We start from the raw sequence: 27,589 nt of genomic DNA on the forward strand, positions 1-27,589 counted from the left end.
GGGCCCTGAGGTCCTGTGTGGAGCCGAGTCACAGCCTGGAAAGCTCAGAGCTGGTTCTGCTCCCTTCCTTGGCTCCACACGAGATGCAGGCAACTGCAGCAGCCACTTTTCCAGGTGTAGGGCTTGGACTCAAGGTGGCGACCATGGGGGGACGCGGAGTGGGGTGGGAGACAGAGCCGTGCAGGCAGCAGGGCTCCCTGGCCCCGACAGGATCTTAGGGAGTGGGTGCCAGGCCCCTCGGGGCCCTGCGGACAGCAGCCCCGGAGAACTCCAGAGGTGATTTCACGGTGGGGGCTTGTGCACATCGCTGAGTCCACCATTGTTTTGCTTTTTTGTTTTTTGGTACCGGGGATGGAACTCGGGTCCTTGCGCTTGCGAGGCAGGTGGTGGAACCACTGAGCTACATCCCCGGCCCTGAACCCACCATAGTTGATGATTTGTGGCTTCACTTTTGTTCAGCTCTCACTCTCCAGAGACTGTTAAAGCGTGCAAAGCGGAGGATCTGCAGAACTCCTCAAGTTTCGCTGCATGGAGGGAGGTGCACGGCCCCGGAAGCAGCGCAGGTCTCTGGCTCTGAACATCCCGAAGATGGTGGGGCTCAGGGATGCTTCCGCGCCCGGCGACGCTTCGTCTGGGGACAAGAAAAAAGAAACGATGGGTCCACCACAGACTTTTACGTGGGAGCAGACAGCGTCTCATTAAAAAGCACAGGGAAAAGTGCTGATGCAAATCCTTCCTTTTGGGGAAGCTGATTCTGTCACAGAGCAAAGACCGGCAAAGGTCGGCACACAGGCGGTTATCGGGAAGACTGCGCGCGAGTGTGACGCGCCTGAGCATTGTCAGGCCCAGGACTCGGCGTTTGATCCCCCTGACCATTCTGGACAAGTGGCCCATTTCCCGTTTGTGAAGTGACTCGTTTCACGGGAACACTCCCGGTTTGAGGCCTTGACGGTTCGGCCTCTCCCAAGGCGTGGGGTGAACAGGAAGGTGGGGTGCTCAGGCCACGACGGCCCGGCTCGGGTCTCTGAGGACAGGACCGACCGAGGCAACCGCAGGACCCAGGTGCTTGAGCACAGTCTCCCCTGCCTGCGTGGCCTCCCCGATCTGCTCCTCCCTCTGAGGCTCCCCGCAGCCCCGGGGACGGCGTTCGCTGTCCAGGGCCCCTCCCGACGGCCCTGGACTCGCGCCGAGGTCCTCTCCCCTTTGCCTCTCCTAACCGCCCCCTCCCTGCCCCTTCCTGCCGCGCCATCCGCACAAACCCCGCCCTCCCATCCGTCACAGCCTCTGTCACCGGCCTCCAGGGGGCGCTCGTCAGCACAAGGTGATGCTTGCCGCCGACACCCAGTGTGGGTCCAGGATCTTCCACAGAGAGCGGGGAGCTGGACAGGCAGGCCCAGGCCAGCAGTGGACCCAGACGCAGGGGGACCTCGGTGGGATGGCAGCCCCCAATGAGCCCAGGACCGCCCCACGTGACTTCACCCAAGGGAAAGAGATGCGTCCGACCTAGGACAACCTGAGCTAATATTTTGTTTGTTTTTTGGTACAGGGGATTGAACTCAGGACCTTGTGTTTTTTGTTTGTTGTTTTTTTTTTTTTTGTACCAGGGATCGAGATCATGTCCTTGTGCTTGCGCAGCAGGCGGCAAAATCACTGAGCTACATCCCCGGCCCTCTGAGCTAATATTTTGATTGGAAAATTTAAGGGGTGTGTATGCACGGTTGCAAGTGCGTGTGTGCACGTGTGTGTGTGGCATTAGGGAGTGCACACAGGGTGGGGACAGAGTCAAAGCACACATGTGGTTTTTCCTCTGTGTTAGGCTGTGCGCACATACTTTGGCCATCTGCGTGCTCAGCACACGTGGTGCGAGTCCACTGAAGGTTTGGTGAGTGAATGGAAGAACTCAAAGGCGTAAACAGTGTCTCCTTTTATTTGTCCTCAATGTCTTTTGGGGTCTGGATTTCCTGGTCCTCACCAGCGAGGTTCGGCGCGCAGGCTCGGGCTGGGCTCTGGTGGGTCTGGGTGAGAATCCCAGTGGGGGCCCTGCCTGCCCAGAGCCGGGCCTGCAGCAGGGTCTCCGTGCTGTGAGTTGGCCTGGGCTGAAGGAGAGGAAGTTTCCAGAACAGCACAGTGCCTGCTAGGATCTTTGCTTCTTAGGAAAAGTTCCTAAAACTCCCACAGTGTAAATTCAGAGTCTCACAGTGTGAATGAACTCAGATGTCAGTAACACCCGGACAGCCGGGGATCCGAGAGCCGCGCTGTCGGCCCAGGTGCCCTGGATAATCAGCGGGGGCGTGCGCCTCCTCCTGCAGCTGGCGGCGCCTGGCGCCTCTGCCTTCCTCCTCTGCTCTGACTCAGGGGCGCTGACTCTGGGAGCTGAGAAAGGACCTCTGGGGTCGTTGCCGCCTCTCAGCCAGGAAGCACAGCTGCCCAGCCCAGGGAAGGGCTCGGGGCTGCCAGGCACCCGCGCCAGGGGAGAGGGGCAGAGGAGGCAGAGATGGGGTGCGCCTGAGCGCCTGTGGCACCTGTGTGCGGGTGCACGTGTGGTGTGCGTATCTGGACCTCTGGGCTGAGCACAAGCCTGGCGCTGGGTCCTCTACAAAGCACGACATCTGCTCCCTGCTGTTCTGGAGGCCGTGAACTCCAAGCACACCGCGGGGCGGGGCTGCTTGCTGGGTCCACACCTGGCAGAAGACAGGCAGGAGGGCGAGAGGCCAAACTGCAGTCTCCGCTCCATGTGGCTGTCGTGGCCCCTGCGTGAGCGGGAGGCCTGGAGACCTGCAGCTTCTAGCACATGCGTTTTGGGGCACACGTTGAAACCCAGCACCCGACCTGTGGTCCTGGCTCCATCTGTGAGGTTAGCTGTGTCCGGGCCGGTGAGGCCGTGGGGGCTTCATTTTCCTGCCCGATTTCTAGGGCTCCTGCCCCAAAGCACCTCCACCCCAGGGCTCATGCCTGCAAGTGTGAGATGAGGGGGCAGCAGAGGGGCCCAGGGCCCCAGGAGCCGCTCTCTGCTCAGCCACCTCGCTGCGCCATCGCTGCCCTCCCTGTCTGTGCCCCTGCTCCCCTGGTGTCTGGGCAGCCGGCACCCCACGCCTCCTGCACCCCAGCCCTGCATGCTGCACTGTGAACGCCATGTGCCCTGTGCTGCCCTGGGCAATGCTCTGTGAAGCGTGGGGTTGGGAGCTGGTGGTGCCCAGGTTTGAGTCTGGCCCCAGTGTGAACCGCGTGTGCTCCCGGCCAGGTCTCCTCACTTCTCCGGCCTGGCACATGGTCTGTGGGAGGGCACGTACCTGGGGCCTTGTGCACGATCAGAGACAGCTCCCCGCCACATGCAGACAGCAGCTAGGAGCAGTCCCACCAGAGGATCCCTGGTCTCCCGACCCCAGATGCTGTAGGATGCCACTGTCATCCCAATCTGGCCAGCTTCTCCCCTCTGTCCAGGATACCTCGTCCCCAGGCCACCACCTCTGGGCCCCGGGAGGGGTTTTAGCCATAGGCTGCATGCAAAGCTTCAGAGCTGTGAATCCCTGGCTCTTCACTGTGTGACCTGTGGCAGGCACAGTCTGTTTCCTCCCTGGTCAAATGGACACAAGGACGCCCTCATCCGGGAGTTGGCAGCTAATGTAGGTCATGCCCAGCAGTGCTTGGGCAGGAAATCGTCGGACTGACTGATAGCCACAGTCCACGAACCGCCCCCATGGGATGCCTGCCCGTGCTGGGGTTTAGCTCAGAATGGCCCAGTCTCTCCTGTGCGCAGAGGCATGGAGGTGATGGGATCAGCAGGGCTCTGTCCTCAGCGGTGCATTTATCCACTAGAGCTCATGGCCCAGTTGCGGGTGGGAGTGAGGGCTCAGTGAGAGCTGTCACTACCAGCATGATGCCCCAGCTCCCGCCAGGTGGCTCCTGGGCCTTGTTTTGGTGCCGTGTGGAAGCCTCATTCTTCGGGTGCATGGCCCACACCAGCTCCAGGCGTCTCTCTGTGAGCTGGGGAAAGGGGTGGAGTGCCTCACGGGCAGCCTGAGCTCAGGGCAGGCAGACTGGAAGGACAGGAGACCAGGTGATGCCATCCAGAGCAGGTAGGAGAGGCCCAGCGTCAGCTGTATGAGTCGCAGATGGTCAAGGGTGAGACAGTAGCTCAGATTCTCCATGGCGCCAGAGGTGCTGGAAGAACGGGCCACATCACTTGTGCCTCCGGAGGTGCAGGGTGGGTCCTCGAGGATGGCAAGGCTCAGGCTTCTCCTCAGAGTTTGCACATCAGGAAGAAGCGACACCACAGGATGGCACGTTGGCGACCACTCCAGGCCTGCCGTGGCTGCCCTCGCTGTAGATGTGAGCTTGGGGTTCACATTCCCAGCATGCACCTCGCCCCTCTTCTTGCCAGTGGGTGACAGCTCCCTGACCACACCAGTGGTGAGGTAGGCAGTGCATCTCCAGGTGGGGATGAAACCGAGCGTGTGTGGCAGTGGCTCACTGTTGGGAACCTGCTTTCAGCGCCTGCCTAGAGCACTAACAACAGCAAAGTCCCCTCACTTCCTGGGAAGGTGGTATTCAGAAGTGTGGGGAGCCAGGCACAAAGCTGCTCTGCCCCTCCCTGCCAGAGACTTGTGACCCTGGCTCTGGTTCCAGCCCTCCTGTCCCCTCCCTGCTGCTCCTGTGGCTGAGCCGGCTAGACTGGTGCTCAGTGGGCACTGATGTCCTCCTCCTCTGCAGAGCCCAGAGCCCAGGCCTTGTGGGCGCCTGGCCTGGGCTCTCCTCTGCATCAGCAAAGCAGCAGGTGGTGGTGGGGCAGGTGGACTGGCTGCTGCTCATGGTGCCCGCAGGGCGGCGAGGGAGGGGGTGAAGGTGACCGTGGTCCCAGCTGAAGGCTGCTCGTCACCAGGGCGGACACGTCACTCACTCCGGTCCTCAGCGCTGCCAGGGTACTGGGTTGGGAGTGGGGGCAGACTCCGCCCACAAGGCCCCCTGTTCACAGGGGATGGCGTGGGAGGAGCTGTGTCCTGGGCACATCCCACGAGAGCAGCGCTCTCAGGTTTGAGCAGACGCTCCAGGTGCTGGGCGGTCTGACTGTGTGAACTCTGCCGCTGTGCCACACACCCAGCTGTCAGCTCACGAGGAGGAGGAGTTTGCTGCCTCCCGGTCCATCACCATGGCGAGTGTGTGGCAAAGCCGCTCACCCCAGGGCAGCTGGGAAGGAGAAAGACAGGAAGGGCTGAGATGCCCACGCCCGACGAAAGGACATGGCCCAGTGAGCAGCTTGCTCCCCCAGGCCCCACCCCAAGGCTATCGCCAGTGCGGGTCACCAAGCCCTGGCACAGAGGCCATGGACACCCAGGCCCAAGGGCAGTGGGATCACGCGAAGCACCAAGAAAAGCATAGGAACTGCAGAGCTGAGCCCTGAAAATGACGAGCTCTGTCTTCTCCTCTGCACTTTGCAGTGGGAGGGACTGGACGAAGGGCTCCGTGGCCCCGGCACTTCTGAGCCCATCTTGAGGCAGTGCCCTGCCTCCCTGCCCAGCCTGGCCTCTGGAGAGCGTCATCACAGGTGTGGGCCACCATGCCCAGCTCCAGCTCCCTGCTGCACAGCTGTAACCAAGCATCGGGACAGGAGGTGGTGAGTGAGCAGTGCTCTGCAAGCCCAGGCCTGGGGCCAGAGCCTGAGCAGAGGGAGGGAGCAGCCCTGTTCCTGCTTGTGTGAAGGGCGAGGGCAGGGTGGGTTAGAGGCCACGGGCAGGGTCTGAGGAGCGTCTGATGGTCTCCAGGCCCCGACCTCTTCAGTAAACAGTGGAGACAGTGCCTGGGGCCTGGCCACAGGGGTCTCTAGTCACCTGTGCCAGCCTGGCTGTGGGCTGCTGAGCCAGGGCATTGACGGCAATGGAGTGGCCAGTGTAGACGGCGGCTCTTGTGCCAGGAGTTTAAAATATGGAAAATCAAAAAAGCCAGGAAATAAAGATATAATGAGCACAGACACCACACCGGAAGGTCAGCCAGTGCCTAGAGAATCACCGCTGCTGTTGCCCGTAGCTGCAGGGCAAACAAGCCTGGGCTGGGTGCTGGCACCAGGGCCTTCTTCGGTGGGTGCTCTGCTCGTGGGCTTGGTGTGGCCATGCAGTGGCCACCTGACCACTGCCTGGGGCCAGCTGGAGCTTGAGGCCAGAGGGCCAACGAGGCTGCCTCCTGCACAGCACCCTGGCACCCCGCCCCAGACAGCTGGGGCTGGAGCAGCAGGCCCAATGGATCTCATTCATTTTTATTAATGCTTTTTCTTTCTAGGAATTCTGGGGACTGGCTTCCAGCCCCTAGAGCTATGTGAAATAATTCCCATTGTCTAAGCCACCCTAAGCTATGTGAAATAATTCCCATGTCTAAGCCATGGTGTTGTGTTAGGGCAGCCGCAGCAGACCCACACCAGAGCAGAGAGAAGTGTGCCCAGCCACTGCAGGACTTCCCAGATCAACAGCCTCCACTGACTTCATCACCAGGGTGAACTGAACACAGGGACCTAGCATCAGATTAAAGCATTCAGGGACGCGCCTACAATTTGGGCTGAAACGCTAGGCTTCCTCTCTAGTGTACAGGGAATATCTGAACAAAAGTTTTCCACGAAAGTGCTTCTCACTGGTATTGACAATGAAGTTTAGTACATTATTTCAGATATTATCCCACAAGATCAAAAAACTTAACTATTAAAATGCTTTTATGTGAGACACTAACACAGAACATGGATATTGTACTGTCTTGATGTATAACATGTCAGCAAGTTGCTTTCTCATTTCAGCCAATTTGTTCCTAACATGTAGGATGATAATTTAGAACACAATGTATGCTTACATAGACATGATTAGTTTTTAATGGTATTGAACATTGCATGTTTGAAAAATCTTGATTATATTAAGTACATGCTGGAGTTTTAATGCTTCATGGGTACTTTCTTCATCCTTTAAATTATTTCATCTACATTTTGTTAAGTCTTTAGGATTTTGTTCTTCAAATGCATTATTGTATAAAGCTGATGTTTTGAATGTTTTTCTCATTATTTTGATTGATAATTGGAATTTTAAAAATTAAACCATGAACTTTGACAGAATTTGATTGCCATCCCATGAAAATTATGGGGGATGACTAGTAATTTCGGACTCGTAATTAGGGGGGAAGACTAGTAATTTCTTCCTCAACTAAGTTCTTAGTTGGAAGGAACTTCTGATCAGGAGTCTGGACTTTCAGCTTCTCCAGGCTAGAAAGCCATGCAAGGGACTTGGGGTCAGTCTGTGCCTTTCAGGCCTGCACATTTTGGCGAATTCTTTTTCAAGAAAAATACCTTGCATTTCCTGGGCTTGCCAAGAACCATGCTGAGTTTATTGCCTCCTGCAGGAAGGGCCCTCTTCTGTGACTAGGCTTGGGGTTCACTGGGAACCTGAAGTGCAGCTCAGGGAGCGGGGAGGCAACTGCTGATGAGATTTTAAATCTTCATTTGCTTCTGACATGCTGAACGCAAACGTGAGGTTTCTGGTCTAGAGGAAGAAAAACAACCACAGGTTTTAGTTAGAAGAGACCCTACTTCAAAGACAGATTTGCAAGGAGAAGCAAAGGGAAGTTTATGAACGCTGAGGCGTGGGAGACGCCCAGGGAGGGAGAAGCTCTCAGGAGGTGGCTTTGAGCTCCTGCTCCCACCTGGGTAACATCTGCAAGAAGAGATGGGCTTGGAGAGGGGAACGAGACCACGGAGAGGATGCTGGGGCTCCAGGTGGAGCCCGAGGACGGCTGTAAACAGCAGGTGGAGGCCGCTCAGCACAGCTTGTTGTGGGGACCCCTGGCTCCTGGCTGTGAGGCTCCAAGTGGTCCTCCCTGCAGTCTGGGTTCCTGGGGGTGGGTGGGGAGGTGGGGCGCCTCTGACTTGCTAAGTCTGCAGAGAGCTCCCTGCCTCTGCGTCTTCTTAATCACTTTCTGCTCAGCGACTGTTCCCGCTGCAGGTGACAAATCCCACAGGTCTCAACACGAATGAAGAACGATCTGCATCCAGTATTCACATCAGTAGCACTGGTGGAAAAAGCATATTTTTGTTAAACTAATGAAGTTATTTGGTTTTGAAGGCATAGCAAGTGTTGTCTGAGTTCGTGTGCCTGAGTGTACAAGGGTCGGGCTGCTGGAAGATCCCAGGGCTCTGCTTCCGGCTGACTTTGCCACTTCTCTCTGTGGACTCAGAGATGAGGGCGGATGTTCAATGCAACCTTAGTAGAGGTATCCACTATTGGTGTCTCTTTACTCTAAATTTCTTTCAAATATTTTATTGGTAAATTCTTAAATTTGTTAATATTGAGGCATAGCATTTGCGACATGTCGAGGAACACAGTGCACCAACCATGCACGCCCATGGAGAACCATCCAGAACCCACGGCGGGCGTGTTTCAGGGTGGCCGCAGGAGCGCCCCATACCTGTGGGCGCTGTGTGAGCGAGCGTGCAGAGGCCTCTGTGAGCTGTCCTCGTGACATCCTGGGCATTGGCCTGGATGAACGAGTTTAATTTCAAGGTTAATTGTTGATTGACTTTCAAGGTTAATTGTTGATTGACTTTACTCATTAGCCTGTTACCAATCAGAGCAGAATTCACTCAGCAGCGTGAGAGCCGCCACAATTATACAAAGGACACTGGCTGAGTGTGCTGTAGGCGGAAACAGAGGTCTTAAGACAAAGTCTGGGGAAGGTGCAGCTTTTAGAAGGGCATGGGGCTGTGTCTGGGGTGGGCAGGAGAGTGGAGGGAACCGAAGTGATTTCCTGCAGACCGGGGCTGGGAGATGGGGCCTTGATCAGCGGCACAGCCCAGTGCTGAGCAAGCCCAGCGCAGTGCTGGCCCACCCGCCCACCCTCAGGCCTTCAGCTTCCTGCAAGTCACAGCTTCCCCTGGGAAGGTCGCCAGGAGAGCCAGGGCAGCGCCACTGCTCGGGCTCGGGCTCGGGCTCGGGCCACAGCCTGTTCCCGGGAGCGCGGTCTGTCCTCCACACACAGCCACCCCCGCAGGCAAGCAGCTCTTCGAAGACTCGTGCAATAAATCATACACAGGAACAACAACATCCGGGTGAGAGGGGAAGAAAAAGCCTTTAGATCCGAGTTTGAATGAAGCAGGGGTAAAGTGCGGTTCTGGGAGAAGTGGGAGCCTGTGTGGCCAAGGCTGCTGCTGTGGACTGGGAGGAGGAGATCCCCAAGTCCCCCTCTGCTCTGTGTCCATTAGGGTTTATGAAGGAGGCCATTTAAATGCCCCAGTCCTTAGGACTCAGCCCTGGCAGAGGCCTGGCGGCGGCACAGCGGGGCACAATCCCTTCCTGGGTGGGGCTGGGGGCTTGGAGTGCTGAGGACCTCGTGTGGGGAGACAGACAGGGACCAGGTGGGGCTGGAGGGAGCTGGGCACGGGAGGCCTTCTGGTCTTCTGAGCAGGTGAGGCTGGGGAGCAGGGAGGGGAGGGCTGTGTTCAGCAGCACTGAGGAGCCGAGGTGGGTCGCTTACGGGGTGCCCTGGACACCTGGTGCTCTGCGCTGGAGGAAGTGGGTGGGGTGGGCCATTCCGGGCCACAGGAGGCCTGCAGCCCTCGGTGCTCAGCTTCACACACAGTCAGACGTGTTTCCCTTCAGGCACTGCACATGTCCTGAGGTCTTTGTTGTGGCAGGTGGAGGCAGGTGTATGGGGAGAGCCGGAATGGGGTGGGAGAGGCTTCATTAGCTGGGTGGGGACACTCTGCCTTCACCTGGGATGAACTGAGGTGCTACTGCACACAAGACAGGGAAGGGCTGAAAACTAAAGCCCACCTTCCTCTAAAAGCTCAGGGGGAAAGCCAGCTGTGGTGGTGTGCACTTGTGATCCCAGCGGCTCTGGAGGCTGAGGCAAGAGGACTGCAAGTTTGAGGACAGCCTGGGCAACTTAGTGAGACCCTGTCACAAACAACAGCAACAAAGACACAAAACAGCCAAACAGGGCCAAGAACAGGCAAAGTCGGTGGCAGGGCAGTGGACCAGTCAGACCCACAACCCGCTGGTAACTCCCTACCCACTTCCAGGCACTTCCTCCCGCCCTCCTCTGCTTCCTGGCAGGCTCATCTTAGGAGTGCTGTCTTAGGAGTGCTGTCTTGTGAAGGGGCTGCTGTCTTACCTGACAGACTGGAGCCTGTGGGTCCTCAAAGTGCTGGTGTACGGGGGCATCAACTACAGCTTTTGATTAATGAGCACTAGCCGGGGTTCTTAGGTTCTGCAATCTCAGTCTCCTTTACCCAGATGTTTGTTGTTCTAGACACCAGAAGGTGACACAGGGCTGGGGGAGGGCGGGACAGCAGAGCCCTGACCTGCAGGAGGATTGGAAGTCACAAAGGAGAAAAGTGGATTAATTTTTGTCCTTTGAAACTTCCTTTTGATTCCTGGTAATGCTGAAGTGCTTCAGATCAGTCCTCCCAATGAACCACTTAGAAAGCTGAGTGGAATAGAAGAAACCTTCCTGACAGCATCAACGGGCCAACAAGAGAGGAAGGAGTTGCTGGGGCCGAGCTCAGGAAGTGGCTAGGAGCCCAGAGAAGCGGGCCTGGCCCCCTGGAGTTTGCTAATCCACAGCAGGGCAGGGCAAACTGGGCTTTGAGTGCTTCATGGGGTGGGAGCGAAAGCCAGAGTCTAGGGACCCTGGGCACAGAGCTTGACCAGCTGCCTGCTCTGGCCAGACCTAGAAGGACCTCACCGCACAAAGACGGGGGAAACAAAGGCCTTGAGTGTGGATCAAGGGAATTTCCGAAGCATCAGGTTCCCCAGACACCTGGCAAAGAGGAAGAAAGCCCTCCTCGGGAAAGAGAATATCCTCCCAGCCTCACCAGTCTGGAGACACCTTTGCAAACAATGCTTGGCACACAGCAAAAAATGACCAGACAGGTGGGGAGCTGGCTCCAAAAGGGACCAATCAGAGCCACCGAACCAAAGGCATGCAAATTACCGGAATTCTTGAATTTTCCTCAAATGGGAGCTTATTGTTTTGGTGTGAGTATAACTACACCCATGAAAGGAAATGACCTATGGAAAATACAAAGCACAAACCACAGAGCTAGAAAGAAGCCACTGCTTCGTGGGCAGTGTCTGGCAGTGGCAAGGTAGGAAGTTGAACACTTTTATTTCTGAATTTTCTAACTTTTCTTTAAGGATCATCTATCCTGGAAGAAATACTTTGCGTTCCAGAACCACTGGGCCCAAGAGGTGAGAACAGCCCCAGCTGCCCCAGGAGCCTGCATAGGCAGATACACCGGGGACAGCGGAAGCGCCGGGACCTGCTGACCGGCTGGAGCTGGGCCCTGAGGTTCGGCAGAGCCGGCTGGGACCTAAGTGTCCTGCAGGATGCACGTGGTTTACTGCAAGCTGCTGTCGGAGGGTCCGGCCTCTCCCGCCGGCCCATCTTCCTGTCCACCTAGTGGGCTGGCCGTGCGGGCCGGGTAAGAGTGAGTGACAGGGTGGCGGCCGGCTCGGCCAGGCTCCGCTGCTGGGGCTGTTTGGAAGCCTTTACTCTGGGCTCCGGCCCGGTCTCCCGAAAGGCCGGCTTTCCAAGCTGGGGGTGTTGGACCCGTCCGGTCCTGTAGGACCGGTCTCCCGGCTGGCGCGGGCAGAGGTCGGGCTGGACCCGGGGACCTCGGGATCCACGGCTGTCCGGGCCGGTCGCCCGAACCCGGGCTCGGCCTGGAGCGACCCGGGCTCCGTCTCCGACTCCGAGAAAGCCAGGAGGGCGGCCCAGACCGGCGCCTGGGGGGAAGCGGGCTGCGGCGGGCGAGGAGCGGGCTGGGTGCGGGGCGGGGCAGGGCCGTGGGGTGCGGCTTCCCTCCGGCCGCCCCGGCCACTTGCCCTCCCCACCCAAGGGGAGGGAAGGAGCGGAGAGGGGCGGGGCGGGGCGGCCCCGGGGGGGAGCAGCGGCGCTGGGCGGAGACCCGGCCCCGCCCCAGCCCCGCCCCCTCGGCTGCCTGCCGGGCTGCGCACCTGGGCGCGCGGCGCTGGAAGCCTCGCGGGTCGCCGCGCCATGGCCTTCACCTTCGCCGCCTTCTGCTACATGCTGGCCCTCGTGCTGTGCGCCGCGCTCATCTTCTTCGCCATCTGGCACGTGAGTGGCCCGGGTCGCCGCCCCGGGCAGCTGCAGGTGGAGGCGCCGGGCGGGACAGCGGGGAGGAGAGCTCTGCCCTGCGGGACAGCAGCGATCCCAGGGCCCTCGGGGCAGACAGTTAGGGCCGGGCAGCCTGGGTCCCGGTGGCCAGCGGGGGCCGGAGGCGCAGGACGCCGGGCTCTGAGATCCGCGCACTGGGGAGCTCGGCCAGAGGCCCTTGGCCAGCGCTGGGGGGCACCGTCCCAGGCGTGGCCCCCTGACCGGCCTGCCTTGCCGCGGTGCCCGGGGACCCCGAGGCCAGACCCGGCACCCCGGCCTCTATGCCTCGGACCCCAGGCAGTGAGAAGGACCCGAGCTGGAGACGCGGGGTGATAGCGGGGCGGGCGCCCTGGCGGGGTCGAGTGTCTGTGGAGTGAGAGGGCTTTCTTAAAGTAGAGCTGCGGGCTCCGTGACAGGCGCTGTGACCGCGGGTGGGGGAAGGCGGGGAAGGCTTTGCCAGGCTCCCGCTCCCCCGCCGGCCTCTGCGGTGAGCAGGCAGTGACCCCGGTGCCCCCACCTTCCCGGGGTCTAAGGTCCACAAACGCACGCAGCAGCAGCCGATCCAGGGAGGCGGCCGGGGTCTGGGCTCGCAATGGCTCGTCCCGAAGCAGCAGGGGTTGTGCATCCTCCTCTGCCAGCAGGGAAGCCGGGCCAGGCCGTGTAGGGAATCGAGCCTTGACGTTGGCTGCTGTTGAGGAGAAGTGGAACTTTACCCACTTTAGAATAAAAGGGTTGCAGGTAGGTCGTGCGGAACAGCGCCCGAACCTCTGCCCTGCTCTAAAGGAGCCTCCCCGCTTCACCGGTGCGGGTGCCTTTCGCAGGCTGAGATGTCGCGGCTGTGGGGGGGGGGGGGGGCACGCAGCTCATCGCATCCTGTGGCTCGGCTCTCCAAGGCAGCCCCGAGCAGGCAGGGCCCGGGACCTCTCCCTCCCCACGGGGAGGCAATGCCTAATTCAGGAGCAGGCTGACTGAGTGGGTGGCTGGGGCAGCTGAGCGGCTGAGCGAGCGACACCGGAGAGGCCGTCAGGGGCTCCGCGGTCCGCGCCTCGTCCTCCATCTGAACGCAGCCAACCCCAGTCGGTTCCATGTCTCATCGTAAAATGCGCTTGTGTTCTTCGAATTCAGGTCACAGTCCAGTTCCCCAGGCTTAGTCCTGCTTCCCTCGCCCGGCCGCGCTTTCGCTCAGAAACAGCCAGACTCACGGCACTGATTTGCCTCCTGAGCCTTGAGAAGGGAAATTGCAGTCGTACGGACTTCCGAGTGCACGTGTGTGTGGGTGTTGGCTGCACGGTGGTAATTATCTCAACCAAAACGTGGGAGAGCTGTTCCGTGTCAGCCGCGTGCCGTCTTTGCCCAGCCTCCGTACCCTGGGCCCGCTGGCTGCGCAGCATAAACACATTGGCGCCAGGGCATGCGTGGCCCCGGCCCTGGCCCTCCCCCGCCTGCCCGGCCTCACTGGGCTGGCCGACAGGAGATGCCCGCTCCTGTGCTGCTTCCCGCTCAGCAGGAAGGGCGGAGGTTGCTGCTGATCAGCGCCCCTGTGGGTCAGCCTCTGCCACCCACGCCCACGGGGACTCCCAGGAGCTCCTCGGGGGTCACTTCCTCCCCCGGGTTTAGCAGCAAGGAGGGATGTGGCCGCTGTGACACATCTCCTTTAGGGCTCATTTTTTATATTGGAAATTTGTCTCTTTGTTTTCAACTGAAATCATTTGAAATCAGCGACCACCTTTGAGTGCATTTGTCACGCTTGGAAGGAGCAGAATAACACTGCGTTTCTCACCGGTGGCTCCGCACACCTTCTGTGCCTGGGCTCTTACCTCCATGTGGCAATTTGGTCCTCAGAACGGATGTTTTTCAGAAGAGGAAGTTGCGGATCACAGAGGTTATAACACGAGCACAGCAGCACAGCGCCTGGCATGTGAGACTCCCGCCCCAGCCCCTCTTCCAGCAGCAGTCGCTGTTTCTGGATTCTTTGACTTTGATGATGGTCTCTATCCAAAGGGTTACTTATTTTCTATATATTTTTGTGTTGGAATTTCTGATTGGAGTTATATGACTAATCAGACTGGAAACATTGCATATTCTTTTTAAAAAGAGGGATTTCTGTTTCTTTTTTAAAAGTAGGCTTCTGTTTGTAAAATGATGCAGGTTCATTGCTATGCTTTTGGAAAATGCAATGCCACATAATGAAAGGAAATCAGTCTTACCTTCCGGAGGGTCTGGGTGCCTGGGTGCACTTTAGAACATGGAGCGTGGCTGTGCATGAGGAGAGGAGAGGGCTGCAGAGGTCTGACTCGATTCAGGGCCGGTGTGCAGGAGCAGCGTCTGCTCTGCTGGGAGCTGCGGCCGGAGTGGACCTGGTGCCACCATCTCCTTAGCAGCTGGGACCAGCCCATGCTGTGGAAGATCAAACTCAGGCTGTTCATATTTAAGGGGCTGGGTTTTTAAGGTTTTTGTATCTAGAGTCACACTGAGTTCTGGCAGTTTACAAATAAAACTCATGTCCAGTTAAAGATTCCATGTGCACCTCCTCTTGAAATTGCCTTGGACAGCAGCGTTTGCCACTGGGGCAGTCTTCATGGTGAGGAATCTGTCTCACAGAGGGCTGCTGGGAACCTGGGGAGCATGCAGGTCCTCAGGGAGCCCCCGAGGAGACCAGTGTCAGGCTTGTGTGGAACGAGGGTGCCTGGCTGACGGGAGCCCCCTTTGCAGAGGCCCTCTGCCCCCCATGAGAGCCCCGCGCCCTGTGCTGGCCTCTCCGGTCCCCACGCTCTGTGCCCTGGCCCTTGGCTCCCCACTGGCCCGTGTGGGGGCCTCAGCCCTGCCCGCCCTGCCTGCCGCTCCCACCTTGGCCTCCCGTCACTGCTGGGCAGGAGGGTGCTGCAGGGCACGGGGGCAGGGCCCGTCTGGTCCCCATGTTCTCCTGGGCCTGGCTGGAGCTGGACAAGGCAGTGCTTGGTCAGTCCTCACAGAAGCCACCCCTGTGCTCCGGGGCTGACATGGCGACTCACACCTGATCTGGCCCTGTTGGTGTCTGGGGCACCACTCCCCGGGCAGCCTGGGCACAGATTTCCCTTGGAACCTGACACTGTGTCTGCCACGGAGAAGCCTGGGTGTCACGGTGCAGCCCTTCTGAGCGTGGCTCCACTGCACAGCCAGCCCCCTCTCAGGGACACTGCCCTTGCTGGCGTCCAGGTGCTGTTCCTGGAACGGCCACTAGGGGCACAGAGGGATGAGAGAGGTACGGAGTTCAAGGACCACACAGGGTGCTGTGTGGCCTGGCCTCGAGGCCGATGCTGGGGACCTTGGCGTTGGCTGTGGGCAGCTTTTCTCTGACGTGTGGGGATGGGCGCTGCAGCTCTGGCCAGGTGTTTGCAGCCCTCTGCCAACCTGGGAGGCGTGTTCGGCACCACCTGCCTCCTCTTCGGTTGCCCACAGGGCTCTGCGCCTTCTACTCTGTCCCTGCTTCCGCCAAGGTCTGCAAGTCACTTCCTCAGGCTCCTGCCCCCTGGGGTTGTGCTGTCTTTGGAGGATGCCCGCTGCCCTTCCACCCACCACCTCTGGCTTCAGTGTGCCAGTCCTGCCTCCTTCTTGGTGCGTCCTGACCCTTCTGTGTTGTCCTCCAGGGTCACCTGTGTGGCCTTGGGGCTCTGAAGCCCTGGCCTGGGCACCCTGTGAGTCCCCTCTGCCCCACCGTTCACTCTTGGCCCTGTGTCTGCGGGCGCTCTGTGTGGAGCCCGAGGGCCCTCGACAGCCTGCCCCTCCCCTGGGGCTGGTGGTATCAGCAGCTCTCCGTCACTGTGACCGAGTGCCCGAGACAGGAGCTTGCAGGGAAAGGTTCCCTCAGCTCCCAGTTCTGAAGGTTCCTGTTGGATGCAGCGGCCCGAGGGCTCTGGGGTCACACATTGCGGAGGGAGAGTGTGGCAGAGCAAACAGAGGAAGAGGAGGGTTCCAGGCCCCGCAGCCCCCTTGCAGCCGAGCCCCATGACCCCCAAAGGCTGCAGCAGCTCTGGGGACTCAGACCGTGGCCCCTGTGGCCCCTGCCCCTCGGCCCCAGGCCTCACAGTCCCACTGTGGCTCAGTCTGGCCTGCGCCCCTCCGAGCACTGTGACCGCTCCAGCCTGGCCATGGTCATGGACCCAGCCATAGTCAGACCCAGCCACAGAGGGGCTCTGACGCCTGTCAGAGCGGCTGTCCGAGGGCCATTCCCACATCTGGCGTTCTGCTCTGTCCCTGCAGGACCAGGCCTGGCTCTGCCTCGAGGATGCCCTGCCTCCAGGGTGCATGAAGGGGCCTGCTCTGGCTTCTGGGGTGGCCCTGCCCAGGCCACATCCCCTGGGAAGCACTGTCCGTGTCTCTGTCTCCTGGTTTGTCTCTTCCATGGCCCTTTCCCATGTGGGGCCCCTGTCCAGCGCCCTGACAGGCTCAGTGGCTGCAGGATAAACAAATCGGGCAGTGCTGCTTTCCCATGGCTGCCCAGGTTCGGCACACGGTGCCCAGCAGTGCCCCAGGTGTTTGGGCAACAGCAGTGCCCAGCAGTGGCTCCGTGGGGGAGGCTGGCTGGTTCGGTGTCCAGGCAGGGTCAGCTCTGCTGGGTGGAGGCTGGGTGGCTCAGCAAGCACTCAGCGATGCCTGTCAGTGGCAGCATGGTACCCGGGCTCCCTGGCGTCTGAGGGCTGGCTCTGTGCTGCGGAGTCACAGTCTCCCGCGTCTGGGCGCCAGTGTAGGTGGTGTGCTGTGGCTCAGGTGAGGCTGACACCCACCTCGCACTCGGGCTGGCGGGTAACGGCTCTGAGCCACTTCCCTTCTGTGTCCCGCGTCCCGGGAGAGGCAGCTGAGAGCGCTGGGTGGGCACTGCTCTGTGGCCTGACCGTGGCCACGCCAGTGTCTGTGTCCCGCAAAAGCCCGAGACCTGCCTGCCTGCGCTGCGGGGCCGGGGTGCATTAACTCCGAGAGGTCACCCACAGTCCAAACGCACAGTTAAATCCCAGTGTGGAGCCTGGTGATGAGGTGGAAGATGTTTTTAATTTGGCAGAGAAAGACAAAACACAAGGCTCTCTGCACATGCTGCGCAAAGCCACACTGCAAAGCTCTAGAAAAGGCACCCAGCAACGAGCAGGCTGACCACGGTCAGGGGCCCTGGCACCACGTGCTCAGGTGGGATCCTCACCCTGGAGGCTCTGAGTACCTGGCAGAGAGCCCTGCTGCCTGTGCCCGAGCCTCCTGGGCTCCCTGCCTGGCTCTGGCACCTGGGAAGGCTGCGGTGACCCTGGAGATGCTGGCCCTGGCCCTCGTGCACTTCCGGAGCCCCTGCTCTCGCCAGCCCCTGCCCGGCCCCACTGCCCTCGGCCCCCAGGTCTGGGCGTGCAGCACATGCGCCATTTGTGCCCTGACAGCATCCCCGCTCCCACACTCATGACCCCACACACGCACACGTCCAGGCTGCCAGCAGCCCTGTGGCCTGGTCTGTGCCCTCGTGGGCCTCGGACACGGCGGAGCATGCAGGGCTCATGCTCCACGTTGCTGGCTCTGAGTGTGCAGCACACACAGCCCTCTCTGGCGGTTCGTGGGTGGTAACCCCAGAAGCCCGAGCTCTGGGACAGGGGCTGTGTGCTGAGAGCGGTGAGGACTTGGTCTCAGCCCAGGCTCCCAGCCACCTCCAGGCTCTGAGGCTGACGCCGCTGCCAGCGGCAGTGGCCTCCTTCTCCCACCCAGGCCCTGGCTCCTGCCTGCTCCCAGGCCCGGGTCTGGAAAGAACAGTGACGGTGCTGCAGCGGGCCAGGCGGCCTCCGCCATGTGTGGGCTCAGGCACTCAGGCTGGAGCCAAGCAAAGCCTCCGACAGCTTTCGGCACGGTCCACCCCGCCGCATCTGCGCCCGCCTTGCCTGTCTCCAGCTCCAGCCCATGGAGCCCTTCGCCGAGTTTTTCAGCTGCCTGAGAAACAGACCTCGCTTAGCCCTGAGGTTTCGGCTATGGGCTCTGTCTGGCTCGTCTCATTTTAATTAATTTTTCTACGGTGCTAAGATATATATAACATTGCCTCCTCACCTCAGCTGCTCCTCCGTGTCCACTGGTGGTGTGAAGGACCTCACAGGCGAGTGACCAGCACCACCATTCACCTCCAGGTGGAGAGCTGCTCCCTGTGCGGGTAGCTGAAGCCCCTCTGCTGGGCCGGGCAGGCACACAGGGCACAGGAGCAGTGGGGATGCCGCCCTGCAGGTGGGGGCACCGTCCACAAGGCTGGGGCCCAGATGGGAGGAGAGGAGAATGGGCGCTGGTGCCCGGGCCTTCTGGAGCCAGTGGACGAAGAAGTATGCGGGGTGAGGGTGGACGGACGACAGGACAGCGGGTGGGTGCCTGGGGACAAGGAAGGGTGACGGGGGGGCAGGGCGCCCTTCGCAAGGTTGTCTGGTTACCGGGAGGTCTGCGGGGGCAGCGTTCCAGCCGGCGAAGCAGGTGAGACAGAGAGAGATGCCGAACGCCAAGAGTGCTGCGGTTTCTGCTTGGCCAGGGACCAGGACAGTGGACTCAGAGCCCCCAGTGGCTGCCCGGCCTTCGTCCTTGGCCCAGGCTGGCCGCTGCCCCCAGCCTGAAGTTTCCAGCTCCCGGGGCCGGGCAGCCGCTGGTTCTCACCTGTCCAGCCTGCGCCCCGCTTCTGGCTGTGTGGTGCAGCCGGCAAAGCCCTCTGCCAGCATCACGCCCCTGGTCCTGCTGCCCTGGAGGCCCTGCTTGGCACGCCACGAGAGCAGGGATGCATTCCCGTGGCAGTGCTCTTCCGTTCCTCATGTGGGTGCTCGGGCATGGGCTGCAGGGTCAGGGTTGTCCCACGCGGAGCAGCACCTCAGTCCTCAGCCCCGCCCCTTCGCAAGCCCTGCCCGGGGTGGCCGTGACCCCAGCCTTCCTCTCTGGATGCCCCAGACTTCCAGGTTTGCACATTTGCTCTGGCGTCCGCTCTGTCTTCTATGTGAGCAACACAGTTACCACCTCTCCGTCCGAGGAAATTAGAAGTGGTCCTTAAAGGAGGATCTACCAGCGATGACTCGGGCATCGCCAGGGCTTGCTGGTGACAGCACCCTCCCTTCCGAGGGTCCCTCAGGAAGGTGGCCGTTCCTCCCGCCCTGGGGGTTGAGGACAGAGCCGTCCCCAGACACCACTGCTGCTGGCGCAAGGCTCTCGGCCTTCTGCCCTCAGCTCAGTGTGGGGCCTGCCGTCCGGTGGGCACTGAGTCGCTGCTGCCCTTGCCCTTTCCCTTGTCCCGGGCTGGGACTGCGGTTGTCACCTCACTGGGACAGCTTCGAGGGTGACTTCACTTCTGCGTTCTTTCAGCTGCCTTAAGTCACAAAAGTGGTTTAAAAGCTGACCAGATTTGTAAGAAAGTAATGTTCTCTCTCTCTCTCTCTCTCTCTCTCTCTCTCTCTCTCTCTCTCTCTCACACACACACGCACACGCACACGCACACATTTCTTCAGTGCTGCGAACCGCACACGCCCTGTTTTGAGGGCCAGAGCTTGCTCTCTCCTCTCTCCGGCTGTCGCTGCGTGGGCAGCTCGTGTGCACACAGGTTTGGGTGGAACCCAGTGAGCCACACAGGCCCGGCCACCTGGAGGCCACGCCATGGGCTCCTCTGTTCGAGAGTCGGTCCTTTCGGGGCAGCGTGGAGCCGTGGTGGCTGTGGAGCCTGAGGTCTACCTCGGGGCCTGGGTCTGACTGAGTGGCCCCTCTCCTCCTGCCCCAGAGCAGGGCCCCTCCCTCATCGCTCGAGTCCTTCCCAGGTTTGTCTCATTTCCTTCCTGTCTCGTGGAGCAGCGCCGAGGGCTCCACCCCTCCCCGCCTGGCTCTGGGTCTGGGACGCGATGGTCCCGGCTCGAGGGCTCTCCCTCTCCTGGGCTTCCCCACTCCTCTCCTGTGCACGTGTCGTGGGTGTGGGGCGGCTCCGCGGCACTCAGCACGGCTGTGGGCTCAGGGCTGCTGCCACCCCGCCCCGCGGCGTCTACCCCACAGGCTGACATTTCCAGAGCTGCAGTCCTAAGTATCTTTTCTGTTTTGTGTTCACATGGTCCTTTTGACTGTGGCATCCAGTTTTCCTGCTGAGGAAAAGTGCAGAGGAGGAAGGCAGTCTTGGCAATAACTTCTTCTTTTCTTTTTTGGCAACTGATTCATGAACTCTAAAAAAAGAGTTGACGGCAACATAGCCAGCTAGCAGTGGCAGCCCAGATGGCCCTTATGGAATAGAGATATTTGCATCTTGGATAAAACATATTCAAATGTATTCTGTGAGCCCTATTAGGGTAAGGGATTAGCAGCTGCACTCAGGGCTTCGGGTTTGAAAATAGTGGACTGATGAGCCAAGAGGCAGGAGCAGCACGGGGCCAGGGACAGGAGTCCTTTGGGGGAGGTGGCTTTCCAGGCCACGGCCTGCATGGGGAGGACACAGCTGGCACCCTTGAGCATGTCGCAGCATGCAGCCCCGTGTGGACATGGAGCACCTGTTCTGCTTTTGCATCCTCTTTGCAGCTCACCAGGCCCACGAGCAGCCATTTGTGATCTGGCTCCAATCTGCCCTAATCAGACAGCAGATGACCCAGCTTCCCAGTCCTGTCCTTTTTCCGTGGTCCACAGGAAGTGACCCAGGCCACATTCGTAGGCAAACCTGTGTCTGCCTGACGTCTTCTCAGACTTTCGCTGCTCTCATTGCCACAGGGTGGGTGCGGATGTCCTCCCAGGACTGGGTTCTGAATGGCTCCGGCAGCAAGTGGTGTCAGGAGGAGCAGGCAGGGGGCCGGGATGGATTCACAGGATCCACAAGAGGAGCCGCACGGGGTGGCAGGAGCTGCTGTCCCTGGGAGCATGGGGAGTTGTCAGCCAGATGCACTGCTCGAGGCCACCCCTGCCACCACGGCTGCTCCATTCCGGCGCTAGTTGTTCTTGGTGGCTCTGGAGGGTGACAGGCAGTTGGGCCGAGGCCAGCAAAGCGTGTGTGCTGACTGGAGGGAAATGTGCCAGTCCTGGCATCCTTTTATTTCACTGGCTGGCAGATTGGAACCGAAAGCCATGGCCTAGAAACGCCCTGGTGGGGCTGGGGCTGCGGGAGTGGTGTTCTCGGCAGGCTTCTTTAGCGGTCCTGGCAGCTCCCTGGCCCCTGTGTCTCTTGTGTGTGAGACAGAGGACACCGGAGCTGTCACTGGGACCCCATGCAGGGCCATCTCCCTCCCTGCCATGCCCCCACGGCAGAAGGACAAGCCCTTGGCCTCTGCTGGCAGACTGTAGCCCGAGGGGAGAAGGAATTCTCCAGGGCAAACTGGACCGGAAGGTGCCAGGCCTCCAGGCCAGGACCCTTCGATCTAACTTTCTCCTGTCACCGCACCTGAGCTGGGGAAGCAAGCTCCCCTCTAAAGTCAAGGTAGCCTTGCTGTCCGGAGGCGGGCAGGTGGAAGAGCCAGTCACTGGGCTGTGACCTGGGGAAGGCTGTCTCCCTGCCTAGCTCCCCTTCTCCCTTCTTCCCGGCCACCATGATGTGAGCGGTGCTCCTCCGCTCGGCCCCTCTGCCCACCCTTCCTGCCTTGGAGCCAGCCAAGCACAGACTGTAACAGGAGCCCAGATGAATGTTCCCATAAGTGGTGGCTGCTGGTTATTGTGTCCCAGTGATGGGGAGGTGTCTGAAACAGCAGCTCGTGCTCCATGGAGCACCCCAGCCCTAGCCCCGTTGCCACTCCCCACACAGGCCTTGCTGCAACCAGGGCTGGGCCCAGTTTGTTGCTCCACGCAGTAGGGGATGGGACGTTGGCCCCTCTGTTAAAATGAATTCCTCTTCCCCACCCTAGGAAAGCAGCAAGGAGCCCCAGGAGCACTGGTGTGCTGGGGATCCAGGCTGGAAGGCAGGCAGGGGGTGCATAGCCTTGTCCAGAAATGAGCATGCAGGGCTGTCGGGGACAGAGGTGCTAGGCCTGAGAGGGGCTGACCCCATCATGGGCACACAGCCCATGCCCTAGCCCCAGGCATCAGTGGCCTGTGCGCTGCACAAATATGGGTCCTGCAGGGAGCCGGAGCTGGTTTCCTCCCAGGTTTCCTGCTCTCATAGCTGGAGCCCAAGCAGAACATTTTGCACAAGAAAGGAAATCATAATTCCTGTGGTGAAGCTGGTGAAGCCAGGGCTCGAGGCAGGGCTCCGCCAGCAGTGGCTGTGGCTGCTCCCTGTGAGGCACTGCAGCCCCTGGCTGGGTGGGCTCCTTTGCTCTTAATTTATCTAATACCCGAGGGAGGGGTCCAGGCACGTCCCCCCACAATCCCAGCATCTGAACTCCTGGGCTCAGCTGGGCACTGCCTTCTCACTTGGAAATGGGGGTCCTAGGCCCCAAGGGTGCTGGGACTGGCCAGGGCCACACAGCCGCAAGGCCAGGGTCCCCTCCGGCCCAGGAGCTTCGGGGATGACCCTGCTGTTCACGCCTGGGAAGCACACGTGTGCCTGCCGTGTCTGCGGCTCTGCCTCCCCAGCTCGCTGTGGGACTTGGTGACGTTGGGGTGTTTTCTAGAGGCCAAAGCCAGCTGTCGACTGAATTCAGAACAGAGCACAGCTACAGTGTTCACCAGGCCCCACAGGTGCGGTGCTGCATGCCTCGAGGGAGTGGTGGGAGGGCTGCGTTAAAGGTGTGCTCTATCGTCCGTCCGTCCGTCCATCTGTCTGTCAACCTTTCATTTGCCTGTCACTCTCTGTCCATCCACCTGTCCATCATCTTCCTGTTAGTTTTGAGGTGCCCCTCTCTGGTCAGTTGCTTCTGCTGAACCCCCGGTGAGCACCCCTCACTCGGTACCTGGGTCGGGCTGCATGGCCTCCTGGATTTGGGCTCTGGAGCCCCAGCTTTGCCTCTGCCAGCTTCCTAGGTCCCGCTTCCTGCCATGGGCCCCTGCTCAGTGGTGAAAGGAGGGTGGGAGAGTGGCCGGGCCCCACCGCTGCTCCTCCTGGTTCCCAGGGCCCGGGCATGAGGGTATGATGAGCATCTGAAAGGACTGGCTGGTGTCGCTGGGTCTCAGATCCCCTCATTCGCTCCAGGACCGCAGTGCGGTTCACCACCTCCACTCTGTTGCGCTCCTCGGTCCCACACCTGTCCCTTCAGCCGGTCAGGGTTCCCTTGTTTGCACTTCTGCTTTCTAACCCTCTGTGCTTCGGAGTTCCCTGCTCCCCCAGGAATTTCCCCAAGATTTGCTCAGGCGCTGTCCCTTCTGACAGGGACCCGTCTCTCCTGGGTGATATTATCTCAGGGGGAGCGAATCTCACTGTGCTGCTGGGAAATGACTCTGCCGGGTGCCTGGGCTGAGCTCTTTGCAGCAGGAAGGTGGCCCCAAGGAGCTCCCCTCCTGCTGGAGCCACGGTCCTGGGTGGCTTTGCCAGGCTTTCTGGGCCTCAGCTCCGTCTTTGAGGTAGACGATGCCGGGTGCCTGGTGCCCCCTCAGAAGCCCACTCTGATGACACCAATGTGGGCTGGACGCACACCCCTCGGGAGCCACCCTTCGGCCCACCTCGAGACCTGTTTTCTTGGGGTGCTCTGTGTGCAACATGGGTCCCTTGTGTGACCTGGCGTGGCTCTCCATGACTCCCGTGTATGCCACGCTCTCCTCTGTGAAGCCAGGCGGGGCCAGAACTTTGCTTCGAGTCTGGAGGCCCTGGGTGCCAGGGTGCTCAGGCTTTCAGTGTCTGTGGTTGCTGATTGACTTATTGACCCAAAGCCTCCTGCCTGTGGGTGTCTGCCCAGGATAGGATGAGAATCCCTCCAGGGCTTCCTGGAAGCTGGTGTGGTGGCGGGCAGTCCACACCCATGGCCGGGGTCCCGGTGTGTGTTGCCACCTTTGAGGGGGCTGCAGTGACCTGGTTCTGTGAATGAGTCGATGTCCAGCGTGGTGACCCCGGACTCCGAGGCCTGTTTTCAGTGGAAGAGGGACACAGAGGCTGCGACCTGAGCCGCTGAGCGGTGTGGGCGCCTGTGGGATGGGGCTTCGTTCCCGGGACACACGCCACGTGACTCCTGGCTGGGCCCTGGGGTCCCCGCTGTCACGCGCAGATGCTGCTCTCACTGGCGAGCCGGGGTCTCACAGTCCCTCCTGACCTCGCCTCCAGAACCAGCCAGGGCCCCGGGGCCGCCGGACGCCACAGCCCTGAGACAGAGGGACGGAGACTGCGGGAGCGCACAGGGCCCGGCGAAGCCTCTGGCGCCAGTCTCGGGGCCTGCGTTGAGCCTGGGCTGCCCTCCACCCCAGGGCCTCTCGCTCTGTGCTCTTCCCCCTTCCTGCTGCAGCTCCGAGCCTGTCACAGGGTGGCCGCTGCCCACGCCCAGAGCTGCCTGTGGCCTGGCTCCCACCCGGGCTGCAGGCTTCACTCCGTGGTTGGTCAGGAAAGGAAGAGGAGGTGACAGCCTCTCCCTGCCTTGCCCTGCTGCCTCCTCTGCCTCTCTTCATCTCTGGCCTTGGGGCGCTGAAGAAGGAGGTGAGAGGTGCTGAGCAGCAGGGGCCCGCAGGGGCAGGGAAGGTGCCCTGGACACTCGCTGTCCCTGGTACCTCAGGCCCTGTGCTTCTGCAGGCTGCTTTGAAGAGTGGCAGCATGGAGGCCAAGCTCACAGCAGGTGGATCCCCGGCAGAGGTGCATTGCCATGGTGAGAGGAGGCGGAGACTCGGGGAGCCCGGCAGCTGGGTGTGCAGGGTGCCCACTCGGCAGCCTGGCCAGCCTGGTCCATGCAGGGTGTGCCCACAGAGCAGGGGTCCCCGGGGCCTGGGATGGCCAAGGCGGGTGGAGCCACTGGCAGGGGTTCTCTCCAGGACGGAAGGTTTTAACCCAACTGAAGCAGTGTGTGTGCTGCGTCCTGGAGGGGAAGTGATTCCCAGGCACAGACAGCACCTGCACTGGGCCCCGGCGGAGCAAGCGGGTGTCGGGAGATGAGGACAGAGTCGCAGAGCACCCAGCGCTGGAAGCCTCCTTCCTGTGGGCTCCGGAGGCGGCTGGGCGTCAGGAGAGGTTTCCCAGAGGCTCGGTGCTGGGCACGTGGGGCTCAGGTTCTGGAGATCCGGACGGAAACGACCTGGCCTCAGTGACAGGACAGTGACGGTGTCAGCTGGGAGCTGTGCAGTTGGATGTGGAAGGGCAGGGCCACAACCCTGCTCCACTGCTCTCCGTGGAGGCCTCTTTCACTCCAGGCCCTGGTGTTCTTCCGCCCGTCCTGAGCACAGATGCGCACGGCGGGGAGGAGTTTGCTGCGGGAGATGCAGGTGCACCGCCTCGGGTGGTCCCGGCTCAGTGATTTCCCCTGTGGACTCCTGTCCTCCTGTCATGCACACGGGCCCTGCCCACAGGAGGCGGGCTGCTCAGCTGCAGGCAGACCTTCACTTCTGTCCTGCACATGCCCCTTGGGGAGAAACGGGAAGATGCAGGATTCTGATTTACCCCGTCGTGCACGGCTGCCAGCCCTTGGGCCTGGCGTTTCTTCTTTCTGGATCCTGGGCTGCGACTGTTGGTTCTTTCCTTATTTATGGTGCTCACCAGTTGCCCAACTGTGGAAAGCTGAGTCGTGGTCCCTAAAGCATCCCCGTCCTAGTCCCCAGAACCGGTGACTGTGTGGCCTTGCAGATGTGACTCAGCTAGGGATCTTGGCAGAGATTGTCCTGGGACAGGGTGACTCAAGGGTCTTCCTCAGTGACCGAGGGCAGTGGGGCCTGTTGGAATCAAGGTGGCTTCATTTGGGTCTCTGGAAACTTGGGGAAACTTTGTCCAAACAGAGAAACTGCAGCAGCTCCTCCCCTTCCTGCATGCAAGATGATTGACTGCAGCCCAGGACCACGCTGTGCTCACACACGTCACACTTGTCTCTCTGGCTCTGGTGTGCATGGTCCCTAGCCAGGAGGCATGACAGCTGAATACGACCGTCGCTCTGTGGGACCTTAGACGCCTTGGCGCTGTAGAGGCCACGGTAGGTGCAGGTGACTGCTGCTGTCCCAGGGACTGGCAGGACAGGTGCAGCTCCCTGCGAGAGGCTGTTCTCAGCCCAAAGTGGTGAGTGGCGGCAGCAGGGGGCTCTGCTTCACACACAGCCCGAGTATCCTGCACACCAGGCCCATGGCCAGGGTTGCACCTGGGGTCGGGGTGCCTGGGTGGGCTGCTCCAGGCCACAGGGAGCCACGCCAGGTGGACCAAGTTACACGGCCCTGAGGCGCCACCCGAGGAGCTCTTCCCAGCGGGTAGACATTTCCTGGATTCAGGCGCAGAGGGAGGCCCCGTGGCCCCTGCCAGGAGGCTGCTGGAGGAGCCAGTGTGAGCTCAGTTCTCATGGTGAGGCCTGTGGGGCCTGCACGGAAATGCAGGCAAATCAGTGTGCGAACAGGAGCCCGGCATGGCCTGGCCGCCCCTGCTGCCCGGGGCCTGGCTCTGCACAGCTGTGGGGCTCAGGGTGGTTCGGGTGGAGGCAGTGCCAGGAGGGAGGGTTCCAGCTAAGACAGACACGGCCAGCAGAGTTCCGCCACTGAGCGTCACGCTGCTCACAATAACGCTGCCCACCCGAGGAGGGTCTTAGAGGCTTCATGGGCTCCCTGGAAGGAAGGCAGGGCAGACCATGACGGAGAAGACCCTCTGTGCCCTCACGGAGCCCCTGGAGGTGCTGCTGGGTGCAGGCAGGGTGGCTCCAGGCCCCTGGTAAGAGTCATGGAAAGGAGACAGCAACCGTCCCGGGTCCCCGGTAGACCCTGCGTGATGGGGCCGTGGGCAGCAGGGCCAGCTGGGGGCTCCGGTTCTGCAGGAGGCGGGTGTGAGGCAGGGGTGACCGGGAGAGGGAGAGGAGCTGAGACTCCTGAGCGCTGAGCCGGGCAGCGGCCTCTGGGGCAGTTGATTTGGTGGAGGGAAGGGAAGGCAGTCAACCGTGAAGAGCGCGGGGCGTGTCTCCCGGTCCTGGGAGCTCCTGTGCCGAAGCAGAGCTGCAAGGGGGAGGGGTGGGGGTGCCGCGGGTCCCGCCCCTGCACGGGCGACTCCCCCAGTCTCAGCGGGGTGCTACAGAATCGGTCACGTGTTCTACTTCCTTGCCCCCGAGTTTAAGAAGTCGTGGTTTTTTGCTTCCCCGATTCCTCCGACCATGGGCACCACGCCCCTCCTGACCTTTCCCTCCCACAGGCCGTCGGTGCCCGCATGCTGGCGTCCTGCCTTCACGTGTTTTTCCATGTTCCTGTGATCACAGACACACACGGTGCCTTTCGGGGCGGGGGGTCTTGTTTGTGGTTTTAAATTCTCTGCATCATGCTTTGCTCACTGAGTATTGGCTCAGGGAACCCCTTTGAGTTAACCAGCCTAGATCTAAATCAGGGCTGCATAATAGTCCTTTATTTGAGGGCATTGCTGTTTATTCAGTCTTAGGGTTATGGTTGGGCATCTGTGTTTCCAGTTTTTCGCCATCTCAGACAAGGCTTTCATGGCTGTCCTTAC

At 60.6% G+C, this 27,589-nt stretch overlaps 1 protein-coding gene across 2 annotated transcripts in view; it reads left to right on the forward strand.

Annotated features, from left to right (window-relative positions):
- The first annotated feature begins 11,931 nt into the window (after window positions 1–11,931).
- Window positions 11,932–27,589, forward strand: part of Cnih3 (cornichon family AMPA receptor auxiliary protein 3) — a 61,189-nt gene continuing 45,531 nt past the window's right edge. The window contains exon 1 of one of the 2 annotated variants that reach the window (XM_004867458.3): window positions 11,932–12,102. In XM_004867458.3, the coding sequence (XP_004867515.1) occupies window positions 12,022–12,102 (81 nt within the window). In that variant the 5' untranslated portion in view covers window positions 11,932–12,021. The remainder of the gene's footprint in view (window positions 12,103–27,589) is intronic. The other variant, XM_004867460.3, reaches the window with a different exon arrangement.

The sequence above is a fragment of the Heterocephalus glaber genome, unplaced genomic scaffold (genome assembly GCF_053883595.1).
Source record: "Heterocephalus glaber isolate CG9 unplaced genomic scaffold, H.glaber_assembly_v1.0 deba00001067, whole genome shotgun sequence".
Taxonomy (NCBI): Eukaryota; Metazoa; Chordata; class Mammalia; order Rodentia; family Bathyergidae; genus Heterocephalus; species Heterocephalus glaber.